Source organism: Neopsephotus bourkii, unplaced genomic scaffold (genome assembly GCF_033783945.1).
Source record: "Neopsephotus bourkii isolate Nb327-2 ecotype Australia unplaced genomic scaffold, CSIRO-AGI_Nbou_v1 NB_1373, whole genome shotgun sequence".
Lineage (NCBI taxonomy): Eukaryota > Metazoa > Chordata > Aves > Psittaciformes > Psittacidae > Neopsephotus > Neopsephotus bourkii.
The window spans coordinates 2689397-2713693 of NW_026901852.1; the positions used below are offsets into that span (position 1 = coordinate 2689397).

The 24297-nt window shown below is 49.0% G+C and overlaps 2 protein-coding genes across 2 annotated transcripts in view; both read right to left on the minus strand.

Moving 5' to 3' along the window:
* The window catches only part of APMAP (adipocyte plasma membrane associated protein), a 173464-nt gene that overhangs the window by 15888 nt on the left and 133279 nt on the right, over positions 1 to 24297 (minus strand). The window lies entirely within an intron of this gene.
* Positions 131 to 22983, minus strand: ACSS1 (acyl-CoA synthetase short chain family member 1). Its single transcript, XM_061367125.1, has 14 exons — positions 22665 to 22983; positions 21093 to 21189; positions 16894 to 17093; positions 15080 to 15255; positions 12540 to 12692; positions 10689 to 10836; positions 10249 to 10386; positions 9181 to 9273; positions 7272 to 7384; positions 6301 to 6427; positions 5505 to 5632; positions 3943 to 4006; positions 2750 to 2868; positions 131 to 2312 (listed from the first exon to the last, which is right to left on the minus strand). The coding sequence occupies exons 1-14, from the start codon at positions 22981 to 22983 to the stop codon at positions 2139 to 2141; spliced, it is 2049 nt and encodes a 682-aa protein (XP_061223109.1). The 3' UTR covers positions 131 to 2138.

A 24297-nucleotide genomic window follows, 5' to 3' on the forward strand; every position in this document is an offset into this window, starting at 1 on the left:
TCTCCTTTGGCAGACTAAAATAGTTAGGCAGAAGCGAGACCAAAGAACTGAGAAAGTCCCAGACCCTTTGAGGCATGGAAGGCCAGACACCTACAAGACAAAGCCAACCCATCACACAAAGAAAGGTATTTCTTTTAATGAATACAAAGATCATTGAAGAAACTGGTTTTGGTCAAGGACAATAAATGTGTTTAAAGCATGATTACAAGTTAATCAAATTAAAGGCTTAACATTAGACCATGCAACACACCCCTCATCTCTAGAAAGATGGACTTCCCCCTTCTAAAACCTCACCACCCCTCTCCCCATCCTACCAGATCACCTAGCCATTTCCTTCCTGCCTCCAGTTAGGTGCACAGATTGTCTTTCCAGTACACAGTCCCCCTGGAAAAGGCAGTGCTGCTCCACTTAAACCCAGCAATAAGTTGACCCTGGAAAAATAGGGCAAAACCTCACAATTCTGACTGTTACTATGAGGTCAAAACACAGCTCCGTGAAACTAAGCAGACTGTCACCTGAGAAAGACAGAGGCAGGACTGCAAATTTGCAGTGACCCCAGCCACAGCGTGGCATGCTCCATGGCCCCTCTACCCACTCCAAACCCCTCAGCCAGCTTAAATCAAATTAAGCAGTGGCAGAAGTCTCAAAGACATCCATCATCTACAGGCTTCTCCATGACCTTCAGTAGCTTACTAGAGGACAGGAGACCTACTAGCCAATTCTTCTGAACAGCCCAAATACAAGGAGTACTTCAATCAAAACGTGCCCATCATAAAATGAATCCAGAAATAAACCACTTAATATATTAGTTGCAATTTTGAAAGTATATGAAAGGCAAAGGTTATTGTTCCCTGCTATTCTGAGGTTGCTGGTCTGGAATGCTATCACTTTCTAAGGCATCTAAGAGGCACTTCTTTCTTGTGGATTGTGCAGTTTGTGGCTTCCCACCTGGCACCTGATTCTTTGGAAGACCAGCATGGCAGCATGCTGATTACTGAAACAATAAGCATTAACTCCTGAGAGGAGAACCAGCCTACCTCCAAAGTGGGTTCCTGTCTTTGTTGAAGCAGAAATCACACAGCCTGACAAGTCACAGTGAACTCTCTGGCACACCTTGCAGCATCAAATCTCTCTCGAGCACTTCAGGACTTGTTTCCCAATGCTTCAAAGCAAACATTGTCCCTTTTCACAGTGACTTAAAGAAACAAAGGCACCTACATAAAGCACCAACTGGCAGCAAAGATCTCCCAGTTGCAGACCACCAATCCTTATATGCAGAAGTGAACCACAGTGGCCAACATCAATCCAGTTGTCACCACCAATGAGGAAGAGTCACTTTAAAAGCCAAGTCAGTGATCTCAGTTTCTCAAAGCAGAATAAAACCATGTGGAACTAGACCCTTCCTGTGCAACTGGTAATGCACTGAGGACATGCAGGGAGTCCAGCAGCAGAATTAGTGGCTCAGTTTTGCAGCGGGAAGTGCTAGTGCTGGGTTGCCTAGGTGGGACTTGAAAGGACACAGGTTCACCATCTCTGGCCAGTCCCAAGGCATAGAGTGGTAGGAACTAATCCTTATGAGCAAAGCAGAATGAGGTATTAGAACAACTGGGTAAATACAAGAATTATCAGACTAGCCAGGTCCTTCTCATTTCCCTAACAGCACAGGTGAAACATCTACTGGAATACCCAGCATTGCTGAAGAGGCACTACAGCTGCAGTGAGATACAGCTACTTGGACTCAGGTATCACAGCTGAAAGAGAAACTGAAGTGCATTTCAGGGCTTCTTTTAAACCAGCAAAAGTATTGTATAAAAACATTTCCCTGTAGAGTAACATTAAAATGAGAAACATGAACATCTGCGTCTTGCTTCAGCTAGTATTAAATCAGTTCATAGTTTATGGAAACCACCAGTGGCTGCTCTGTGGCAACCCTAAAAGCAATGAAAGGGAGTTCAGCTGCAGAGTGCTCCTAGCTCTGTGCATCTCAGCATCCATTTTTTTGGGGAGTGGAAAATCCTGTTCCCCTGGAAGGAACAGGGGTTCATAAAAAAATAATAGAAAACCAGGGAGAACTATGTCATTTGCTTTGTCATCTGAGACCTTCCACGTTTCCAGAGGAGAGATTCCAGAGCTGCCTGTTACAAGGAGTTTTTCTCCTTGTATTTCTGGTAAGCATCCAGTATCTCCTTGATAACACTTGGATCATCAAGTGTGGTGACATCTCCTATGTTGCTTGACTGGTCAGTGACTACTTTCCTCAGCAGCCTTCTCATGATCTTCCCTGATCGGGTTTTAGGAAGACGTTTCACCACCTGCAGAGAAGGGAAAGAACCTGGGTCCTGCTGGAAATCGCAAGGAAGACTGGCTGAACTACCTGAAGCCTGCCAGAGCTCTTGCCAAGCACGGTGCTTTCAACGCTCTCTGTACATGCTATTTAAAGAGTTGTTTAGCACAAATGGAGCAGTCTCATGGTAGCCCTAAAGCAGGCTCTTGTAACAGCCCCGCCAAAAAGCAGCTGTAATATTCCAGCCACCCTCTGGGTCACTGCTGATGCTCAGGCATGGAGGAAGAGCACATCCAGACCACTGCATCTGCCCTACCCTACCTAGGGATCCCTCCAGCTACTGCTGGTTTTCTGCTTCTTCCTCCCACCAGAGAGGGACCACAGTAGCACTGCAGGTGGGGAGGTGAGGCTTGCTCAGAGCAACCATTCCTGCTCCTGGTACCAGAGTTATAGTCTCCCACTTACCAGAATGTGGTCAGGCACAGCATATTTTGCTATCTTAGAAGCCACTATGGTTTTGAGCTCTTCTTTGATGCGGTCTGTATTGTCTATCTGCTCCTTTACCACTATGAAAGCAAAGGCACCTGGAGGACAAACAAGCAGAAGCCACATAGCTCATATTAGATCCCAGGTGGTAAGACCAGGGATGCTCATTTGAATGCCAAGGCAGGTTTCAAATCACCCCTATGCACAATCTAGGGACTGCCAAGAAAACCATAGATCCTGTTTAGAAAAGGGAGTCAGTCTCCAGTCTTCAAATGATTTCCCAGCCTTGTCTTGGCACCTGTGACAATGACAACTCAACATAAATGACCGAAGTGTCATTGTGATCAAAAGCTGGCCAATACCACCCACTAAGGGACATCTCTGAGCACAATCCTTTTAAAGGAAGCTCTACCACATACATAAGTAGCATGTGTGAAAACAGTTTAGGGAGTAATCACAGAAGAGTTAGGGTTGGAAAGGACCTTAAGATCATCAAGTTCCAACCCCCCTGCCATGGGCAGGGACACCTCACACTAAACCATCTCAACCAAGGCTTCGTCCAACCTGACCCTGAACACCGCCAGGGGTGGAGCATTCACAACCTCCCTGGGCAACCCATTCCAGTGCCTCACCACCCTAACAGGAAAGAATTTCCTCCTTATGTCCAATCTGTAAACTTACCCTGTTTAAGTTTTAACCCATTACCCCTTGTCCTATCACTACAGTCCCTAATGAAGAGTCCCTCCCCAGCATCCTCATAGGTCCCCTTCAGATACTGGAAGGCTGCTATGAGGTCTCCACACACCCTCCTCTTCTCCAGGCTGAACAGCCCCAACTTTCTCAGCCTGTCTTCATATGGGAGGTGCTCCAGTCCCCTGATCATCCTCGTGGCCCTCCTCTGGCCTTGTTCCAACAGATCCATGTCCTTTTTATGTTGAGGACACCAGAACTGTACACTATACTCCAAGTGAGGTCTCACAAGAGAGGCATGAGTCCAGTTTAGGAACAAGCAGTTAGTTTCACTGCTGGCTTTGCCTCTTGCGGCTGCAACGCTAGGCAACCTAAGGATAACTGCCCTCCCATTTGCTAGGCACCTCTTTAGCACACAGCTCAGGTTAGAAACTAAGGAAAGCATCCATAGGTGTCACATCAGGACACTGCTTTTCACATACCTTCACCCTTGATCTTGTGTGGATACCCAATCACAGCTGTCTCAGGCACCTCAGGGTGATCAGCCTTCACAAGAAGGGAAACAAAAATACACAGAGCATAACAACTGCTTCAAGCCCTGCAGGGTTTGCTCTAGGAGCAGAACACCTTGCCCTGTCTCACCCTCCCCTCAGCAGATCCTGCTGGAAGCACGACAGGAAAACTGCATGGTACCTTCCTGCTGTGTGGTCAGCTGGTGGGCACATCCATGGCAACATCTCAGGGATGTCCCTGCTTTTAAACATACAAATAAGCACTTCTACACACACTGCTAAGCCCACTGCACACCAAGCTCAACTTGCACCAGCTGAAAACCAGCTTTCTCTTTCTCTGCCTATGCTCTTGTGTGTGCGTGGCCTTGGTCCCAAGTGGTGACTGACTATGCCTAAGTCGCAAGCAAAACCAGCTCTGCATTGCTCTGTGCCACAGGAAGCTGTTGCCAGCAGAGCAGAAGCAAAGCTGCCAACATAATAGTCCACATCTGGCCAATGTTTGTAAGTGCCCAAAGCACACCAGGAGGCAGAAACAATCAGGCTTCCTCACCTCCCCACAAGGGAGAAGGGTTGTTTTGCCAAATGCATATTTTTATGATTATGCTGCACAAGAGTGATTTATTCGGTCACGCTTCAGAGTTTAATTTAATATTCTCTGCAGCAAGGAGGCAGTTTGGGTGTACAGACTGGAAGAAATCACCAATCTGAGTCCCACACCAAAGACTGGATTATGCTATCCTAAATTAAATATGACAGAAAACATCATAGAGCAATCTAAGCATATAAATGTATTTGTATATACACATACATAAACATAAATAGAGTGGGAGATGGATCCTGCATCTACAATCAGAAACCCACAGAGACACAAAAAGACAGAGGAGAAAGTAGGATACTGTGTAACATGCAAACGGAGCTTGGGTTTTATCGGGTGTTACATTTAAGTGCCATTTGCAGGCAAGGCACGTAATACAGCAATAAATATTCAGGTCAAGGTTTGAAGATAAATGCTCTAAGGACTTTTTGTTTTCAATCCCCAGAGCTAATACTATTTTCTCTCGAAATGACAGGCTGGCTTTGCAGCTGACATGAACTGGGGTTACTTCATACACTGCTGAGTTCTCAGCCATTACTCAGCTAGTTCAAACAAGCAAGAATCACAGATGTGGGAACAAGAGGTTGGTTGTTAGCAGAGGGGAAGGAACAAACAGGAGAGACAAGCCCTTACAGAGACTCCACCAGCATCCAAAATGACAACTGCAACAGATCTCTGAGAGGAAGCACAACCCTGACAGTTTGACTGCAATGACTGCCCATGGCGTAACTCCGCTCTTACTTCCCCAGTCGCTGTTTCCTTAGTATGGGAGCTGTTCCCTTTTGCTATTCATGATGCATCAAGCTATGTGTATGCAGGGGTAGGGGTCGGAAGGCAAGAGACCCTGTGCTTGTTTCAATTCATCAGCTTCTTCAAAAGAACCACCTTGCCCCACAGATACGTCCTGTGAAGATACCTCTACCTGCCTGGAACTTACCATTGCATCTTCTATCTCAGCCGTCCCGAGCCTATGTCCACTGATGTTGATGACATCATCCATGCGCCCTGTTATCTGGTAATAGCCTTTCTTGGTCCTGTAAGCACCATCCCCTGTGAAGTAGTAACCTACAGCAAAGACATGGTGCTGCTCAGCAGCAGAAAGCATGCCAGCCTTGTACTTTGGGCTCCAGGACACAGAATAGGCTGTGCTCTAGGATGGCGAGTGGCTTTGGGGGACAGGCAGCTCATGGGGCCTCTTAAGCCACACACACCATTTCTCACCTCCCCAGCCTTTATCTGCTCTGCCTGGCCTGTGCTGGCTCCTAGTAAGCATGTGAGCAGCACAAGCTCAGATCTCTGCCAAGATGGACAAAATCAAATGGGGCACATCTGCTCTGGAGCCAGGCTGAGAGAGCTGGGCTTGTTCAGCCTGGAGAAGGCTCCGTGAAGAACTTAGAGCAGCTTCCAGTGCCTGAAGGGGCCAACAAGAAAGCTGGAGAGGGGCTTTTGACAAGGGCCTAATATTGGCATATCTGGGGACAGAAGTGGCCCCAAAGAAAAGGTATTTAGATTAAAAATTATATTTAAATTTTCTAAGAAAGAAAAAAAAATCCCTTTAGACAGCTAGAAAGGTCAATACTAGCTCAGACCACCGGTGCAGGCTTGGAGCATGGGACACACAGCCCCAGGGAACCCAGATCTGGCTGGCACACAAACATCATGAAGTGGTGCTGCAAACATTCAGTGTGCTTATAACTGGAGCTCAAACTGCCTTCCCCTGGCACTCCCCTTACCTGGGTAGGCTTTGAAATAGGCATCAACAAACCGCTGATGATCTCCATAGATTGTTCTTGCCATGCCAGGCCATGGATGGGCAATGCAGAGCGCACCGGACACATCATTGCCCTCAATAACCTTTCCCTGCAGGTTCAAGCACAGGAAAGATGATCAGGTGAGCCAAACACGAATAGTGAGGGCTTCTGTGTCATCAATCTTGCAAGAGCCACCCTGCTGCTCACAGAGCCACAGTCAAGACTGTTAATCCACCCACAGAGCTACTATGGCACTGTCTGTATCCTGCCTTCCTCACCCCTTGAGGCCAGCACTGCAGCAGACCAGACTAAAAGAGAAGCAAGGCCTGTGATTCTCTGGAGGGCAATACCAGCAAAGATGTGCCAAGCAGCCAGAAGATGCCTGGACCCCTGCCTTCCACTTCTCTTAACTGTGACATTCCCTTACCAAAATGTATATGAGGGAGATTATATGTCTTCTGTTTAAGAGAGCACTGGAAGGCAGATGGAGCTTTACAGACCAGCACTAGGTTTGTCACAGACTGCAGGGCCTCGTGCCTTGCAGTTTCCTTGGAAAACTCCACCAGTCCAGCTGGCTGCTCCAGTCTTGCCATGCCACTGGGTACTGCACACACTGGTTCAACTGTCCAGCTCCCTAGTTCCCAGGAGCTGTGTGTCTTCTGACCTCTCTCATACATAGAAGCAACAGCAAGTAATCAGGAGCAGTGGAAGACCAAAAAGTGGTATTGAAAATGCAAATACTCCTCTAGAGATTTGCAGACAGTTTGCAGTGCCCTATTGGCAATCCATACAGACATCTGAGATATGCTCAATACATAAATTGTTCATCCATTCTACCATTTTAATGGAGGAGCAAACATCCTCTTGGATGCTGTTCCTCTGCCATCAGAAAGGTGATTAAGGCAGAAGCCCACAGCAGCTTCTTTTGGGCACCCAGCACAACCTCAACTCACATTCTCATCCATCAGCACGGGTACAATCCCAAAGAAAGGTCTCATGGCCATAGCTGGAACGATCTCAGCTTGCTCCTCTGAAGGCCGTGGGGCAATGCAGATGCCACCAGTTTCTGGAAGAATAATGAAGAACAAAATATGCGGGGCCCATCTAGTGCTGGATGAAAGCAAATGACAACTCTTCTTAGTTAAAGAATAGATCAGTGAAGCCACCTCACAAGAAAAAGCCACTGGAAAGGAATTACACAACACCAAGTAGCACAGCCATCTGAAAGCACCATGGACCTGCTAAACTAAGAGCTCTTCCTGAGCTGGGACAGCACTCACCAGCCTGATTTCCTATCCCAGATGTGATTTTACAGGAAAACTATAAGCATGACAGGCTGAGAGAGCTGGGCTTGTTCAGCCTGGAGAAGAGAAGGCTCTAGGGACACCTTAGAGCAGCTCCCAGTGCTTAAAGGGACCAACAAGAAATCTGGAGAGGGGCTTTTGACAAGGGCCTGTAGGGACAGGACAAGGGGGAATGGCTTTAACCTGACAGAGGGGAGATTGAGATGGGACATTAGGAAGAAATTCTTCCCTGTGAGGGTGCTGAGGCCCTGGCACAGGGTGCCCAGAGAAGCTGTGGCTGCCCCATCCCTGGCAGTGTTCAAGGCCAGGTTGGACACAGGGGCTTGGAGCAACCTGCTCTAGTGGAAGGTGTCCCTGCCTGTAGCAGGGGTTGGAACTGGATGAGCTTTAAGGTCCCTTCCAACCCAAACCGATCTGGGATTCTATGGTTCATGTCAAGGGATTTATCTCCCAGTGCTGTTTTTACAGCTATCTCAGGTTACAATGCATTCAGGAGTCTAAATTACTTTTATTACAGAGGATGAGATTAACCAACCGCTAACAGGCAGGCCGAGCTTATCTTCTATTTAAAACTGAACCATTTAATTATCCTTTTTCCAGTCCTGCTGGGATGAACATTAAATCAGATTCCAACCTTAATCAGATCTTTTCTATTCTAAAACTAATTCACAAACACAAGAGAGAAACAAAAACATAGGTGCATTAGGCTTTTAAAAGTATGGCTCTATAAATCATAGTCACAGAATCACAGACTGGTTTGGCTTGGAAGCACGTAAGGAGGTGAAGTCACAATCCAGAGGGAGCTGCATGGTGGCAAGAGTGATTTAAAGATTATTTGCATGATAAAGACCAGCTGGGAGAAGCATGTTGCCAATACAGAAACACACTCTTTTTTGGGGCATCAAAGCTCCAAGGCCAAAGCAACTAGAGCACAGTACTTCACTCCTGGGAAAAGCTGCTCCCAGGCAGCCCTGCTGGTTGACAACCCCTGTCTCCTACCCCCCTGATGCAGAGCCAACAAAGCCTCCCCTCACTCTTTCCCAACCCATCACAGCCATTGCACCAGGTCCCTTTGACTACACAGCTTAGTTTTCCACCTTCCCCTAACCATTCCCAGGCTGGGAAACAAAGCACACCTTAGTGGGGATGGTGGCTTCATGGTGCTGTAAATGCCTTTGCATGATAAGGCCACATCAATGTCAGTACATCTGGAGAAATAATTGAAAACAAGGTTTCCAATTCAAGCTGCCCACTCGCAGCTTTGCTCAGAAATTCAGTCTCTGCCTCCTGTTCCTAGAACCCATTGAGATCTCCCAGCGTTCAACATATCAAAGAGCATTTATAGGGGAGAAGAAAAAAAACAACATTACTATTGCTTTTGTATGTTTCTACATTGCTATTATGTGCTGAAACTCCCCTGAGGCATTCAAAAGCTGATCAAAAAGCTGATAAAGTTTTGACAGACTTGTTGGATCAAACAGAAATGTATTAATGCTTCTGTACCCACCAGCAACCTGCCAGAGGTCGGGACCTTCCATGCCCCAAGGATGCCATTTACCTGTCTGCCACCACGTGTCCACGAGGGTGCAGCGTCCTTCTCCCACCACATGGTAGAACCAGTGCCAAGCTTCGTTGTTGATGGGCTCTCCCACTAGATCAAAGTAAATAAAGAAGCAGCCTGAGGCAGTTCATTCTCCCCTGTGGTGCGAAAACTGATCGTGATCTTTAAGCACAATCCTTAAAGAAGCTTAAAGATGCTCTGAAGGCTGGAGCCCCTCTGCTCTGGAGACAGGTTGAGAGAGCTGGGTTTGTTCAGCCTGGAGAATAGAAGGCTCCTTAAGGGGAGACCTTAGAGCAGCTTCCAGTGCCTAAAGGAGCCAACAAGAAATCTGGAGAGGGGCTTTTGACAAGGGCCTGTAGGGACAGGACAAGGGGGAATGGCTTTAACCTGACAGAGGGGAGATTGAGATGGGACATTAGGAAGAAATTCTTCCCTGTGAGGGTGCTGAAGCCCTGGCACAGGGTGCCCAGAGAAGCCCTGGCAGTGCTCAAGGCCAGGTTGGACGGGGCTTGGAGCAACCTGCTCTAGTGGAAGGTGTCCCTGCCCGTGGCAGGGGTTGGAACTGGATGAGCTTTAAGGTCCCTTCCAACCCAGATCGGTCTTACAGCTTTTGTCTTGGATGGCACAGGACTACAGTGGGCTCATGTAATTGAGGTCTGATTTTTCCCAGAAAGTCCAAAATGGAACCCACAAATACCTCTGAAAGTTACTAACCAATGCAGGTCATGTATAAGAACCTCTAGAATCCTCTATAATGCAGGAAAATGCTGCTTGGGTCACCTATGCCAGTTAAATGCAATGACATTATTTACCACTGGATAAAAAGTTTTAGCAAAGAGTGTGATCCTGCAAAATAAGCTAGGAAACAGGCAATCACAGTAAGGTCAAAGAGCCCCAACTTCAGCTTGTTCTCCTTCTGCTGAGAAGATATCTGAAGAGCCAGACAGTGAGCCTTCTTTATCTTCTGTTTTAAACCACGTCCCATGTGGTCAGCCGAGCATCTCTGGTACCCTCATTTAAGCAGCTAGAACCACCTGTCTTTTGTAGATGAAGCATGCCCCCTACCTGATCCCAAGGTCTTCAAGGATGATCTGTCATATTTCTTCACCCACTCTTCTCCATAATGCAGCAGCAAGCGAATAGCTGTGGGTGCCCCGTAAAACTGATTAATTTTCAGTCTTTCCACCATTTCCCAGTAACGACCTGCAAAAAAACACAAACAGGCTTTTTATGTGTCTAGCACTGACGTACCACTGCAACTGCTCAGCAGGAAGGTTAACAGCCAAAGCTGAAGCTGTGACTACTGTGGGTACAGAGCAAAACCAATGGCAACTTGTCTTTTTTCTTTTCACCTGAATGCACAGATGTTCCTCAATGTCCTGGACACGTGTTCCAAGGAAATGGAGCTTACCTCCCCTACGCAGGCAGGTCACATTGGGCAGGTTTCTAGATCTCCTCTGTCACACCGCCAGGTCTAGCCAAGCCTTTACCCCCCACTTCCTCACCTGGGTCAGGGTACACAGGAGTGCTTTCAAACAGGACAGAGGTGGCTCCATTGCAGAGTGGTCCATATACAACATAGCTATGTCCTGTGATCCAGCCAATGTCAGCCACACAGCCAAAAACATCGCCTTGCTGGTAGTCAAATACATACTGCAAAGATAAATGTAAGGCCAGCTGACTTCCTGTTGGCAGGCACAAAGAGCTTAAAGGTGCTGGACTGGACATCCAAGTGGGAGCAAGCGAGCACACAGGGCAAGTGGAGCCAGGCACATAGGACACAGCAGCACAAGGGCTAGCCCAAGGTGAGGAAGCAAGTCAGAGGGACAAGTACCAGGGCTTCCACGCTCCTGATTGCTTTTGCAAACATAAAGGGAGCACAGCTATACCAGCAGCTCCTCAGACTGGAGCAACAAAACAGCAACCAAAGCCTAGAGCCCTGGATACCAAAGGTTGCCTACTCCAAGCAGTACACATGGGGGAGCTGACCCTGAACTGCAGGGAAGCTGCAGGCCTTGGAGGCTCAGACCCCTCACCGATATCAAGAGCTTGGTTGAGAGATGGAGAAACTTGCATGAGAAAGCTGGAGGAACTGAGAGGGGCCTGTGAAATGTTTCCTGCTCAGCTTCTCTATCAGTGTATTGCTTTCCACGTGCTGCCTGCTACTCTGCTCATCAAAATCAGGATAACCATCTTGGAGAACACATTATCTTGTCTTTGTTATGGAAAACGCTTCCCATAAATCTAACTCCTCTCCCTTATGGCAAAGAGGTCCTGACCCATAAGGCAGAGTCAGCTTTAGGTTTTAAATGAAAGAAAGTGGACCAGAACCAAAAGAAAACCTGATGAGTGTGTAAAGACCCGTAGGCCATGCAAACTGCCTGATCCCTCTACCTAGGAGAGACAGTTCTCACCTTACTTTGGCAAGTGCCTTTCCCTCTCAAGCTCTGAAGTCCCTATAAAGGGACTGCAGCTGCACACAGTGCCTCGCTGCACCTCTGCACTGGGTTCACATCTACCTTCGGGACTAAGAAAGAAAGATGCCTTGGAGATTAGTCTGTCACTTAGCAAAGCTGACATAACAAATAGCCCTCAGGCAGAGAAGGCTTACACTTGCACAGTCAGATCTAAAAACTCCACTCTGTCAGTCTAAAGCAAGCAAACCTCTGCCTGAGGCGTGGGTGATGACAAACAGGGTGATACCACCACAGCCAGATGGAAATCTTTCTGTTCTCTCCACATTGCACTGTTACCTTTTCATACACAGAGCTCAGAACAGGAGCTTCAAGAAGCAGTGCCTTGACCTTTTCTTTTCTATGAGAAAGGGGGTTAAAACATTTAGCCTGCATCACACAGAAAAGTAGTGCAAAGGTGCAGCCATAGAGCATGAATGTAACTGTTGATCTTCAGACAACAAGTGCTAAGCAAAGAGGTTGGTTTGAGTCCAGATCCTTTCTGAAATAGAAAAAGCCATCACCCCACTGCAAAATACGACAGTACTATCCACAGCACCAACACCAGTAAGATACGTACCTGCATCTCCTCACCTGCATCACTTTAATGTCTGCTGGCTGGCAACACTAGCACATTTTGAATGCAATAGTAGCAGCACTGTGGTTTCCTTCCTTTCATAACTCAAGCTCTTATTTGCAGAGCATGACATTCCCCAGGCACAAATCCTGAAGATTAATTACACCTTTTCAGCCATTTTTCAGTTTGTTGGATCCAATAAGCCAGCTGGGCAGCGAACACAAAATACAGCCAACCTCAGCAGTCCAACGCCCTCTCATTAGTACTGTTAGAAGACAAATGGAAGTAAGCAAATCCACCTTTCCCAGAGGGTGCAGCTGACTTACCTTGTGCGTGAGAGCAGCATAGAGCAGATATCCAGCCTGGGAGTGAACAATTCCTTTGGGTTTCCCAGTGCTGCCTGAGGTATACAGCATGAAAAGCATGTCTTCACTGTCCATGCTCTCTGGAACACATACAGAAGCTGCCTTGGCCATCTCCTAAGGGAAAAAAAGGTGGCAATAACAGAAAGACTTTGCTTAAATGAGTCCAGAGGAAGCCACAGAGGTGTTTCAAGGGCAGGAGCACCTTTGCTATGCGGAAAGGCTGAGAGAGCTGGGCTTATTCAGCCTAGAGAAGGCTCTGGGGAAACCTTAGAGCAGCTTCCAGTGCCTAAAGAAGCTGACATGAAAGCTGGAGAGGGGCTTTGGACATGGCTTTGAGCAACCTGGTCTAACAGAAGGTGTCCCATGCTTACAGCTGGAGTATTGGTTAGCTCCATACAGAATCATACAATCCCAGACTGGTTTGGGTTGGAAGGGACCTTAAAGCTCATCCAGTTCCAACCCCTGCCACAGGCAGGGACACCTTCCACTAGAGCAGGTTGCTCCAAGCCCCTGTGTCCAACCTGGCCTTGAACACTGCCAGGGATGGGGCAGCCACAGCTTCTCTGGGCACCCTGTGCCAGGGCCTCAGCACCCTCACAGGGAAGAATTTCTTCCTAATGTCTCATCTCAGTCTCCCCTCTGTCAGGTTAAAGCCATTCCCCCTTGTCCTGTCCCTACAGGCCCTTGTCAAAACCCCCTCTCCAGATTTCTTGTTGGCTCCTTTCGGCACTGGGAGCTGCTCTAAGGTCTCCCCTTAAGGAGCCTTCTCTAAGAACAACCCAACTTCAATTCTCCAACCTCAGTGAGATTGAACAATATTCTTATCCATGTACAAACCTTGGAATAATCACTTTGTGTTCCAGATGCTCAACATATGACTGCAATACAAACCCAGCTGGCTTCCTTCTCTCAGCTCTGTCCTGTCCTAGGTGAATTTCTGCAAGGGTTACAAGATGGCTCTTTGAAGGAATTTCTAGGTACTGCCTTATTACAAGTAGACACTCTAAACATGCTGCATATACTACTGAACACTACCAATAGCAGGTCCAGTTGTTTAAAAGTGCCTGACAAATAAAGCTTAATGAAAAATGAAGAGTTGATAGGGTCAGATGTAAGACTAAGTCTCTGAATTGTAGCACTCCTGCTCATTCCAGGTATTACATCGTGACATTTCAGCAGGGCCAGTTTGGGCTGACTTGCCAGTTTTTGAAACTAAGATGGAGTTCTCTTATTGCTCAATTACAACATAAGCTTAAATTTTGCAGTAAGCCATTGCACAAGAACTGGAAAGCACCACTGCTCTAAAAGATCAGGAACATCAGAAATAACAGCGTTAATGGTTTAATTCCTGTTATGTTTCAGGCCCTACAACTAACAGTGGGCTCAGCTCAGCTCCTGGATCACCAAAGCACCTCAGACTGCTTGCAGCCCAAGGAAAATCATTGGAATATGCTTTGTGGAGTAAGAAGTAACATAAATTCTGAATAAAACCTGCCTTCTCTAGTGTTTAACTTACCCTAGTAACTGCTCCTATCTCTTGTGACCAGCACATGGACTCCTGAGTACGCATCTTGCCTGCAGATGAGTGATTTCCAGGCATCATTACAATCAGTGAGTTCTGTTTACTGCTGCCAGCAAGCTGATAAAACTACTTCTGCCTTAGGCTGCAGTCCCGTGTGTACCAGCTAAACACATTACAATGATTGCTGTTTTCTCCCCTGGGAAGCACAGGTTCTAAATATTCCCAAGCCATGACTGTCCTCCCATCATGGGATAACCACCACACATCCACAGGGTATCTTAAGCCCCTCCAGGAGCCTGATTATTTCTGCACTGCCTTCAACAGTGTATATAACAAACCCTTACAGAGCATCCAAACACAATATAACAGCAGCAGCAATTGTATCAGTGCACTGTGGGTCTCAGGAAACACTCCTTCCTTAAACCTCAGCACTGTTTGCAAGATTACCTAAATGGAGCAGCACACTCCATCCCCATGGTAAGATGAATCGGGCATAGGCTGAGCTGCTTCAACTCACAATCACAGAAGACTGTAGGTACAGGCAATGCGTTAGAGGATGGAGATCTAGATGCTGTAAAGGAGCATCACCTTTTCATCTGCAGAACACTGGTCCAAAAGGCACAATGGAGAGAAAAATGATCTAGCCAACACTCAGACCTAAAAGGAGTTATCAGAGTGCCAGTGGATGCCTGCAGAGCAAGGTGACTGCAGGGATGTGCAGATGCTATGCTGTCACTGCAACACACCTGTATCCATTAGCCCATCGGGGTACTGTGGCAGCATGGGAAGGGCACCACAAACTGAAAACCTGCTCCAGAGGCACCATAAGGGCCAGTCATCACTGGCAGATCTGGTGTGGATACACCAGCTGGTCCCTACTATTATCAGTGCACTGTATTTCTCTCCCCCAGCACAGTAAACAACACACACTTCAAGAAACATCAGGAGAAACAGGCAAGGTTTACCAACACCGACATACCTCGTCAAGTGGAATATCATGGTCACTCATCTGGACTTTGTTATCTGTCCTCTGAGCCACAAAGACATGTTTGATGTTTGGACAGCTCTTCACAGCTTCATCCACAGTCATCTTCAGCTCTATGATCCGTCCACCTCTGATGCCCTGGTTGTAGGTGATAACTGCTTTGCATCCAGCTAAAGAGAGAAAGAATTAGCAGACACACCAGCCTGTCTACCAGGCTCATATGTGCACCCAGCTCATTATTTTGGGGGATGATGTATAGGACAACATGTGTGACAAGCACCTGGAAATTCTACCTGTTAAAACCAGTCAGTCACTGGCAAAAACACTTTAAAACTTGAAACCAGGGCTTTCTCCAGCTGTAACACTTTTGACAGCTGTCAGTCCAATCTTCCTAAATACTTCAATGGTAACTGTTATACTCTGTCCTCACCAGTCCACTCTAATGCAGACATGCAGAACAGTTTCTTCCCAATTACTTGATACAGTGAATACTGACTGTTGCTTTAGCCTAACAGCTCACACACTGAAACAGGGCAAGACTTCCTATGACCTTAATGAACAAGCACCTTTGTCCCTTGTTCATCCTTGCTCTGGGGCTCCAGAAACCTGCTGGAGTGAGTCTAGAGGAGGCCATGGAGATGCTCTGAGGGCTGGAGCAGCTTTGCTCTGGAGCCAGGCTGAGAGAGCTGGGCTGGTTCAGCTTAGAGAAGAGAAGGCTCCTTAAGGGGAGACCTTAGAGCAGCTCCAGTGCCCAAAGGGGTGACAAGAAAGCTGGAGAGTAGCTTTTAACAAGGGCCTGTAGGGACAGGACAAGGGCTTGGAGCAACCTGGTCTAGTGGAAGGTGTCCCTGCCCATGGCAGGGAGTTGGAACTGGATGAGCTTTAAAGGCCCTTCCAACCCAAACCAGTCTGGGATTCTATGATAAATGTCCATTGCAAACTGAAGAGCACCAAACTCAGCAGCCTCTCTGAGGCATTTCCGTGCTCAGCGACACCTGAAGCCTACCAAAACTCATATGGATCTTGAGGGGAAACCTGGAAATCAGAGCACACAGCAATGCTCTTGCAGAGCACTTCCTATTGAGCCACACTACATTACTGCAAGAACTGTGGCTGCAGAGAAAAAGCTCTTTAGCCCATTGCCTCCAAACAAGAGGCCTAAAGTGAGGGAGAACTAAAACATGCACTTGCTTTCTATACCTTACTTCTACCAAAACAAGGAAAGAAAGCATGAAAATTGCTGTTAAGACTTATTAACTCGCACTACCCATAAAGAAACTGATGTGACTGCTAGAACATGAGCTACTTGCTATTTTGTTCTTCTGCTGGTATATTTAGTATTGCTTTTTAGCTAATCACCCTGCAAGTGCTTTGGGCTAAGAACAGCTCTGCCTGTAGATACAAAGGCTAACAGAGCAGGGGGCTGGCTGCCAACGCTTCCAGCGCTACACATAAATCGTAGTGCCAGTTGAGGCTGTGGAATTAGCTCTGTGCAGGAATATCAAAGGAACACTGCAATTGCACTGTGAAAGAACAAATTAGGCCCCATTCCTAAGCTCTGGTTTTCTCTCCAACTTCGGTCCTGTCTGGCAGTAACCCAGCACAGGCTGAATGTTAAGCAACTTATAAAGTATTTTAAGGCCAGAGGATGCTACCACTGCCACTAAGGAAAAGGCTTTGCAAGGGAGGGTGCACTGTCCCACCAGCTGAGAATGAACCTCTTCTCTCTCTGCTAAGAAAACATGGAACTGGGGTATGTTCTGGAGCACTGTCCAGTGGAGTTTGCTCCCAGGTCTGCATCTACTTACAGTCCACAATCCTCCCGGCCAAGGAATCCGCACTGAATCCAGCGAAGACCACGGTGTGGACAGCACCAATCCTGGCACAAGCCAGCATGGCTGCCACTGCCAAGGGGGACACGGACATATAGATGGCCACTCTGTCCCCTTTCTGTATCCCATATTTCTTCAGGGTGTTGGCAAGACGGCAGGTCAGATCCAGGAGTTCCCTGTGGCATGGAAGCAGTGCTGTCATGTTAATGCACAACCTGATTCACGCCAGCGAGCAAAAAAAGGATGAACTTGAACTGAGCACAGGTCACAAGCCCCTCCAGATCCTGTCGTCTCAGCATATAGGGCACGTCAGCTTTGGCATCTTAAAGAAGCTGCTTCTGCCATCAGGGAGAGAAGAAAAGGGGAGCAGAGAGCCAAGCTGTCTGAAGAAGGACAAGCCAGGCTCTGGTGTAGGTAAAGCAGCCAGCAAGTCAGTGGCTGTGCTGCTGCCTCCAGGGGTCAGTTTAGTCCATTCAGCCATCCTTGCTGAATTTTTCACTTACAAGGGTCAGTCAAACGATACTGGAAACTCCTGTGGGATCAACACGAGATGAAATGGAAGCACTGTCCCAGCACTTTTTATGTTGGGGAACTGGGAAGCATTTTACAACTGGTAGCTTCTGTTTAAAGCGCAAGGGTAAAAAACACATTTCACACACTGGTTTGGGTTGGAAGGGACCTTAAAGCTCATTCAGTTCCAACCTACTGCCACAGGCAGGGACACCTTCCACTAGACCAGGTTGTTCCAAGCCCCTGTGTCCAACCTGGCCTTGAACACTGCCAGGGATGGGGCAGCCACAGCTTCTCTGGGCACCCTGTGCCAGGGCCTCAGCACATCCCTCTTGTGTTGTTGCCCCAGAGCTGGACAGAGGACTGAAGGGGGGGAGTCTCACCAGAGCAGAGCAGAGCAGATCCTCTCCCTCGACCTGCTGGTCAAGCTCTGGGGATGCAGCCCAGGACATGGATTGGAACAACAACTGTAAACTGCATAACCAACACACAGCGTTTCTCTGATGTACGTCAGGGATGCCTGGCAGGAACATTGTCCCTAGAAGCCTGATGCTAATCTTTTCCCGCAGCGAGACAGCCTGCAGCTTTCTAAACACAGGAAGCCAGTTCCTTGTACATCAAAAAACATCAGAAAGCAGCCTATTGCAAAGTGTTTCTAGACTTTTTCCTAATACCTTCAATGCTATACATGAGCTCTGGCAGCGCCTGCTTAGGAGGCTCAGCACAAGCCAAGGTCTCTGATGTCTCTGCTGGATTGAGTATTGCTGGCAGTTACCAGTTTATTTCCTGGAACCATCATTTGGATGAGGCTGAAATGATTTGAAAATTCAGGTCAAATGTTCCAAACAGGTTAGTGGAGGAAAAAAACAACACAACAGAGAAAAACCCCAAACCAAACAGATTTGGGCCTCTCTCAGGCCAACACCCTCCCATCTCACCTCCTAGCTGTTGCTTTACATGAATTATGGTGAGTAGCAGAGTTCAAAGGCTGCCTCTGCACCTTGTGGTCACAGAGTTATGGGCACTGCCTTTGAGATGTCTGATTGAGAATAGCTGAAAAATACAAAGCTCAACATGAGGGTTTTTGGTTGAAGGTCACCCAGTCTTCCTGCAGACATCCTAAACCTGAGACAAGGAGAACCCTCTGTGCCCTTTTTCAGGTGAGAAGGTGAAAAGTCCCTGAGCTGCCTTGGATGGGGGAAAGCTGAAAGCCTGGGCAAGATTTAGGTGCAACTTCAACTTAGGAAGCAAACACTGGGAAGAGTAAAAAGAGTTTGCTGCCAATGAGAAACACCTTCTGCATTGCACAGCCTGGTAAGAACTCACATGGCTCCTGGCTGAGGTCTTCACTGTGATCTCTAACACAGTTTCAATGACTTCCTCTGAGGCTGAGGAACCACCTCCCCTTGGCTTGTCAAAGGCATAGCTGCGATGTGGCTAACAAAGATGTCCAACCGCTTCTCTCCCACCCACCTAAGAGCCCTGGGGAAAGCTATTAGGACCCTAATTTCTGGCCCTTCAGCTTCTGCTTTCCCCTTTGTGTTTTGCATTTTGAACATTCCCTCTGCCTGCAACATTTTTGGCACCGGACAGAGATCCTTCATAAATTAAAGCCCTTCCACTAAGACCCAGTCTGCAACCCTATCCAAAAGGGGTCAGCTAACGTGTTCTGCTGCCCACTTCACACAGCTCCCTTTGGCAGTATCCATAGGATCTTGCAGTGCTCGGAAACACTGCCTCACAGGTAGCTAACTTGTAGAGACCATGCTAAACAAGGGAACACCAGAGAGAATAAACAGCCCCACGTCAGACAGGGGGAGGTCTGGCATAGCTTGACCTGCTGTCTCTAACATTCCTTGTTGCTGAGCTTACAGAGGCTGCAACCCAGCACATCCAGCCACGAACTCCTCCTGCTTATACAAGGCACTCGATAATACAGTTCCCTTTAAACCCAGGCTCAGCAAGGCTTCAGGGAATTCCTCTGGAAGATTTCAAAGCTCCTGGGCCCTGACAACACCCACAGAGCAGGACAAAGCACTCCCAGCTGGGTTGGATCCTTCTGCCAATAAATCCAGCTGGCTGTTCACTGCAGCACACTCCTGGGGCTTAACTGCTGCTTCACCACTGCCTACCAGTGACTCCATGGTGGTTTAGCCTCTGGAGAGCCAGACCTCTTGATAACAGATTGGCATGATCTGTCCCCACTTGCTGACTGCAGCCACTATGTCCCACGAGAGCTGCAAGCCCTGTTTTCACAGAAGCAATAAAAAGCCCAAGTCTCCTGCCTTCCCATTCCAAAGTGGATGTAATTGGAAGCTTCGCTGAATTTCTATTTGATAAGCACAAAACCCAGAGGCAGAGTAAATACAAGTGGAGCTTTTTTCCCCCCAGAGGCTGAGTTGCATCAGCCAAAGAGACAGGAGGAAACTCAGCAGTGAAAAAGATGATCATGACTGAGCTTGTGATGCAGCAAACACCACACAAGCAAAACTAAAATGTTTCACTCGTGGCTTTGTGTACCCTTGCCAATAAGGAGATGTTCAGAATTCTCTCCTAGAACAGAGCACTTGAACCCAGCTGCATTAACACAACCCACCTTGCAGACAAGCAGGTATAGGGATGTAGGCTGACCAATGGCAGAGCCCCACCAGCCCTTCACCCACTGTGAGCAGGCAGTTAGTGTGGAGCAGCAGAGGCAAATGGGGGTTCTTATTTCCCCCACGGATGAGCAAGCTGGGACAGCACTTTCCAATGGCACTATCTTGCCAGTGCATAGATGAGCTCCCACTGACTGAAGCTTTCTCCTTCCTCAGGGAGGAGGATGCCTGTTCCAGCCCTTTTCCTGCACAGCCACCCGCTTCCTCTGCGGTGATGGGAATGGGGCCAGCACTCAGCTGTTTTCTCCCCAGAGGAGAAGGGGGAGTGCCCATGACAGCAGCCAGGTCCTTCCTCGTGCCACCCAGGCCTTATCTATAGGGACAAACAGCTCACAGCAGCAAGGTTTGCAAAGGAGATAATGCAAAACAACAGTCCCTTGTACCTCTCTGACCATAAGCCCTGGACACCTCCCATCCCAGGTCCATAAGGCAGTGGCCAAAAGAAAGTCTTTACCTTCTTAGAACTTGACTTTGAAGCTTATGAAGCACATACAGATCCTAAGGAAAGGGGCACATCTGTGCCAGATACCAAAGTTTGGGTCCTCTAAAGAGTTAGGTACCAAGATTTCCTGTGTCTCCTCTGCTTTCTAATCCAGCAGATCAAACATTTGGCTCCCTAAAACACATACTGAGGAACGTACAAGTCTGGGAAACCTTTGACTAGAGAAACAGATGATGTAAATCGCATTTTGGCAGGCATGCCTGTCTCCTGAGGGAGGGCACATAGCAGGGAGGAGAGGAATATCCTTGAAAGCTGCCATATTCTAACAAATCCTACAACCTATAGCAGCAATTACAAGTCAGCACCATGCAGAGCAGCCTCAAGGTTGCTCTAAACTGCACTGAGGATGGGGAAGAGAAACAAGATGATGCCAGATCTCAATCTGAGCCACAGCACTGGGGCTGCATGTCCAATGCTGTATCTTGCAAGAAAGCAGAGTTTGACACAGGTCTCTTCTCCCCACCCCACCGCCAAGCATCATGAAGCCCCATGAGAAGGTGCCATACCTGTAGGTGACATGCACTGCAGTGCCAGGCTCATCTCTCTCCCAGATCAAAGCTACTCTGTTGGGGGACTTTTCGACATGCTGATCCAAGCAATTTACTGTAAGAAAACAGAGTTTTAAACAAAGCCTGGTCATATGCAAGGTAAACTTAGCTTGGTCAAGCCTAACAGCAAGCTACCCTAAGATGAAACTAGCTAACTGTAGTTAGCTAGCTAACTATACACTCAGTTATAGAAGTGATAGCATTTATAGCACTGGCAAAGCTCTCCTTTGCCATACCTGTAGTATACCAATACTACAAATACTAACTGGCCTTAGAGATGAGGGGCCTCAGTTGTTTCAGCTCAGCTTAGTTCCACTGCTTAAGCTGAAACCACCCCAAACCTCTCTGTTGCTCTCAGCAGCACAAAGACAAGACACTCCTGATGGTTTGTGCTCCCCAGGGCAGCTCTGCACTCCATCAATCTGACAGGCTGTCCTCTTCAGCTCATCTCACTGGAATTTTCTAATGAAAGCTCAGGTGAAACATTCTAATTCCAGGGTATAACAGAAGAGCTGAAGATATCGAAGCCTTTAGGATGTAGGGTAAGCTCACAGACATCTACACGTTACCAGGCACTTGAGGAAAGAGAACATGGCTCCAGCTGTGTCCTACACCTCCTAAAACTTCAAGGTATAAAATTACCTTTTGAGGGTAAGGAAAGCTCGAGTGGACTTAGGGAGAGAGAGCAAAAGCCTGCCTGTATATCCAAGTAGCAACTTGCCCGAAGGTTAGAGGTTAAAGTCTTAACTCCAAGCCCAAACCATGCTCACTCCTTATGTTCTTCCAAGTTATTCTGTTGCAATAGACAGCTATTGAAAACCAGTCATGCATGTGGCTGCATAACTCAAAGAAAAAGCCCTTAACAACCAAGTGCTGAGTTTCAGATCGTATTTCCTGGAAATGGGGAAGGATTTTGTTAGTTTTCTCCAGATAAATAAAGTGCAATAAAAGCTGCCTGAGTTTAAGTAACCTGCAGCTTGGGAGTCAGCTGAGGCTGGTCTGTGCTCACAGCCGATTTTTGTAACCACACAAAGAGTGTGAGTGAGCTCCTGAAGGTGCACAGAGTGAGAAGTCCCTCAGAATTCAACACATTTCATTACAATAACAACTGTCAAACTCAACAATGTGAAAAGCTCCCTTCAGCTGATGAAAGGCTTCATTTTTTCAGCAGCAATGCTATAAAAATAAAGGTGATAAAGCCATTTTTTAGGCCATGTTAATACAAAGTTCATCCAGTTCCAACCCCCTGCTATGGGCAGGGACACTTATGGGTCATTAACAACCAGACCAGGTTGCTCCAAGCCCCTGTGTCCAACCTGGCCTTGAACACTGCCAGGGATGGGGCAGCCACAGCTTCTCTGGGCACCCTGTGCCGGGCACACTGCCGGGTCATGAGGAGCTTCCCCCTGACTAACCCCCTCAAGCCCTTCTCAGGGCTGCTCCATCCATTCCCCACCCAGCCCGCGTTCGTGCTGGGACTGCCCCATCCCCGGCTCCGGGGACCCCCGGAGCCCCCCACCGGGGTCTTACCGGACACGTTGAGGCGGCCGCCGAGGAACCAGCGCACGGCAGCGGGCGGTCCGGCATCGCGGGCCGTGTGGAACGGGCGGTCCCAGCGCAGCGCGTCCCGAGCCACCTCCGCCCAGAACGCGGCGGGGTCCCGGGCCGCCCGCTCCTGCCAGAGCCGGTACCCGCCGGGCGGCAGCGCCCCGGCACCGCCGCTGTCACCGCTACAGCAGCGCCGGGCGGCGACCGCGACCGGGACCGGGCCATGAACCGGGACCCGTCCCGGTGGGAGCGGGCTGCGGAGGACGCGCAGCGCCCACACTCGGGCCGCCGCCAGCGCCATGGGCACGGCCCCGACCGCGGCCCCGGCACCGCCCCGGCACGGACCGCCCGCGGGGAGGGGCTGCACCGGCGGGGCGGCTCCGGGAGCTCCCACCCATCCACGGACCCGAGACAGCCCCGAACCAGCACGGGAGCACAGGAGCACAAGAGACAGCCCTGGGAGCATCCCGCACCCCTGGGTGCATCCCGCACCAAGAGAGCCCCGGGAGCATCCCGCGCCCCTGGGCGCATCCCGCACCAAGAGACAGCCTTGAGAGCATCCCGCGCCTGGGGTGGGGTGGGTGGTGGGGTGGTGGGTGGTGGGGTTCCTGGGAGCATCCCGCGCCCCTGGGCGCATCCCGCACCAAGAGACAGCCCCGGGAGCATCCCGCACCCCTGGGCGCATCCCGCACCAAGAGACAGCCCCGGGAGCATCCCGCGCCCCTGGGTGCATCCCGCACCAAGAGACAGCCCCGGGAGGACCCTGTACTCAGAGGCAGCCCTGAACACATGTGGCCCCTGGAGCACCCCGCATCCAGGGGCATCCCTAGGAACATTTCATACGCAAGGACACCCGTGCACTGACAGGGTCCCAGGAACACCCTGCATCCCAAGAGAGATGCCTGCACCTTCACAGGCCGTGCACTGCTGCAGCACTCACACGGGTACACTCCAACCCCAGAGACACCTACCCAAAGGCAGCCAGCCCTGTGTACACACACATGCGCTAGGACACTGACACCGGACTCAGCACAGCAGCAGCACGGGCCTCAAAGATGCCCAGCCCTCGTGCACAGATAGTGGTTGTGCACCTGGGTATACAGCATACAGCAAGCATGTTGTGCCCCCATGCACTGTCACATCATACCCCTGTACCCGCTCTGCTCCAAACAGTGCAAGTCTCTCTAAGTGGACACACATGCATGTTTTGCTTGGCAGCCCTGCGAGCATCCTCATTACCACAACGTGGAGCTCCTGGCTTTGGTATCACAGAATCACAGGGATGTGGAGCTGTTGGAGTGAGTCCAGAGTCCATGGAGATGCTCCAAGGGCTGGAGCAGCTCTGCTCTGGGGACAGGCTGAGAGAGCTGGGCTGGGTCAGCCTGGAGAAGAGAAGGCTCCTGAAGGGGAGACCTTAGAGCAGCTCCGCTCTGGAGTCAGGCTGAGAGAGCTGGACTGGTTCAGCTTGGAGAAGAGAAGGCTTCTGAAGGGGAGACCTTAGAGCAGTTCCAGTGCCTAAAGGGGGTGACAAGAAATCTGGAGAGGGGCTTTTGACAAGGGCCTGTAGGGACAGGACAAGGGGGAATGGCTTTAACCTGACAGAGGGGAGATTGAG

What these genes read in the sequence shown, in the direction of transcription:
- ACSS1 (XM_061367125.1), bottom strand. Translation starts at nt 22,983, where the DNA reads ATGGCGCTGGCGGCGGCCCGAGTGTGGGCGCTGCGCGTCCTCCGCAGC. An exon ending in CCGTGCTGATGGATGAGAAT is followed by an intron (nt 6,428 to 7,271) that starts GTGAGTTGAGGT and finishes TTGAACCTGCAG; the next exon opens with GGAAAGGTTATTGAGGGCAA. An exon ending in CTATTTCAAAGCCTACCCAG is followed by an intron (nt 5,633 to 6,300) that starts GTAAGGGGAGTG and finishes TCTTTGCTGTAG; the next exon opens with GTTACTACTTCACAGGGGAT.